General features: G+C 51.6%; 1 protein-coding gene across 1 annotated transcript in view; it reads left to right on the plus strand.

The window, feature by feature from the left end:
- Positions 1-708: 708 nt before the first annotated feature.
- The window catches only part of LOC107081169 (nuclear factor 1-like), a 6037-nt gene continuing 4845 nt past the window's right edge, over positions 709-1900 (plus strand). Inside the window, exon 1 of the mRNA XM_015369368.1 lies at positions 709-862. Within this exon, the coding sequence (XP_015224854.1) occupies positions 800-862 (63 nt within the window). The 5' untranslated portion in view covers positions 709-799. The remainder of the gene's footprint in view (positions 863-1900) is intronic.

A 1900-nucleotide genomic window follows, 5' to 3' on the forward strand; every position in this document is an offset into this window, starting at 1 on the left:
CCTGCTCAGTGTAAAGCTCAAAACAACCCTTTCAGGGGGAGAAGGCCAAAAATCCAGTTTGCAGGATGACTTCCTGCCGAAAAGGCAAAGACAAAATCAAGGTTAGAACTCAGAGAGACAAAGACTCAGTTTGACTCAACTAAACTCAGCTTGGCTAGAGTTCCCAAAACTGGCAAACACTCTGAAGTCGGGGTAGTGGCAGTCCACCGCTTAAGAGTCCTCTGTAACGAGCACAACCAGCCGCAGGTGTGAGGAAGGACCAGGGCGGAACAGGGCGCCATCTGGTGGTGGAGGGAGAGAACACAAAAAACAAACACAGCCCACACACACTGGATTCCTAACAATGACCACTAATGTCTATAATGCACATTATTGTTTAAATATATTTTTTTATTTTTAAATATATTATATGTTAATAAATAATGTAGACTTTAAATATTAACTGGACACCCCTCAGTCTACATTGGTTATTAACTGGACACCCCTNTATAAACTGGACACCCCTCAGTCTACATTGGTTATTAACTGGACACCCCTCAGTCTACATTGGTTATAAACTGGACACCCCTCAGTCTACATTGGATATTAACTGCCCCCCCCCCCCCCCCTCTGGATGGGAGGTAGAAGGTCAGTGAAGCAGGATTGGATTCTGCCGCAGCCTGGAGGAGGAGAGGAGGGGGGAGAGGAGGGAGAGGAGGAGAGGTGGGGGGAGAGGAGGGGAGGAGGAATTCTGACGCGGGACGTTTGCGGAGCTCCGCGGATTGTTGTCTCCAGCTGCTCCTGATGATGGGAACCAGGAATGATCCGGAGCGGCTCCTCAGGATGGGCAGAGATCAGCTTTAACTTCAGCTGCTGGGACATGGTAGGACGGCTGGACTCACTGTCCGCCTCAGGCTGCTGCGGGGCGGGGAGGGAAGGAGGAACAGGCGGCTCCTCTCGGAGCTAGCGGAGGAAGTCAGCAGCCGGTCAGCAGGACTTAGCCTGGGAATCTAACCCGCAGCCTCTCTAACTGTAACTTTTACTGGCGGCTCCACGGTCCTCTCATCCACTTGGCGTTTCCCGTCCAAGGCGGAAGTGAGCAGCGTGGATCCATCCCTGCAGCTGTCTCTCTGAGGCCGGATAGGAGCAGCGGCTGGGCGGGCTGCTGTCCTCACAGGCTCCGGTTCCTCCATCCTGGAGGGAAGATCTGCTCTCAGTGCGGGGAAGCTATGGTGGTCATGGAGCCTCCGCAGGGGAGCTCGGTGCTCTGGAGAGGAGCAGGCCTGTTCTGGGAAGGCCAGGCTCAATGCCCCCCCTCCTCCTACTCCTCCTCCTCCACCTCCTCCTCCCCTTTATGGAAGGCTGGATTCTTTACATGTTTACATTAGTCAGCAGAAAATGGCTGCAGTGAAAGCCAGGGGGGTAGAGTTAAAATATAAGGCCGGCAGAGGGCCTCCTTCCCCACATAGAGACACACTGAGACTTAGACAACTTTATTGTTATTCTTTTACAGTTTATACAAAACCAGATTTCCTTTAGTGGCGCTTTCAGACAGTAAATGAACATTTCCATCCATAAAGTGCAGCAGTGATCAAATGTAAACAGTTTGGGAGAAAAAACATGGAGCAAAAAAGTGCATTAATATCTATGGTGCAGATCTGCAGTGTTGGTTTGGTGTCATCAGTGTGATGCAGAGTTTATCCATCAGTTGATCAGTGTGATGGCGGTGGGGAAGAAGCTGCTGCAGAACCTGCTGGTCCTGCATTGAATGCTGGGAAGCCTCTTCCCAGAGGGCAGCAGGGAGAACAGTCCATGGTGGGGGGGTGGGGGGTCATTGATGATGTCACGGGCTCGGGACACGCAGCGCTGGGATGAAATGTCTTTAATGTCATGAAAAGTCATGAAGGAGCACTCACTGTGA

Source organism: Cyprinodon variegatus, unplaced genomic scaffold (genome assembly GCF_000732505.1).
Source record: "Cyprinodon variegatus isolate N-32 unplaced genomic scaffold, C_variegatus-1.0 Scaffold3235, whole genome shotgun sequence".
NCBI lineage: Eukaryota > Metazoa > Chordata > Actinopteri > Cyprinodontiformes > Cyprinodontidae > Cyprinodon > Cyprinodon variegatus.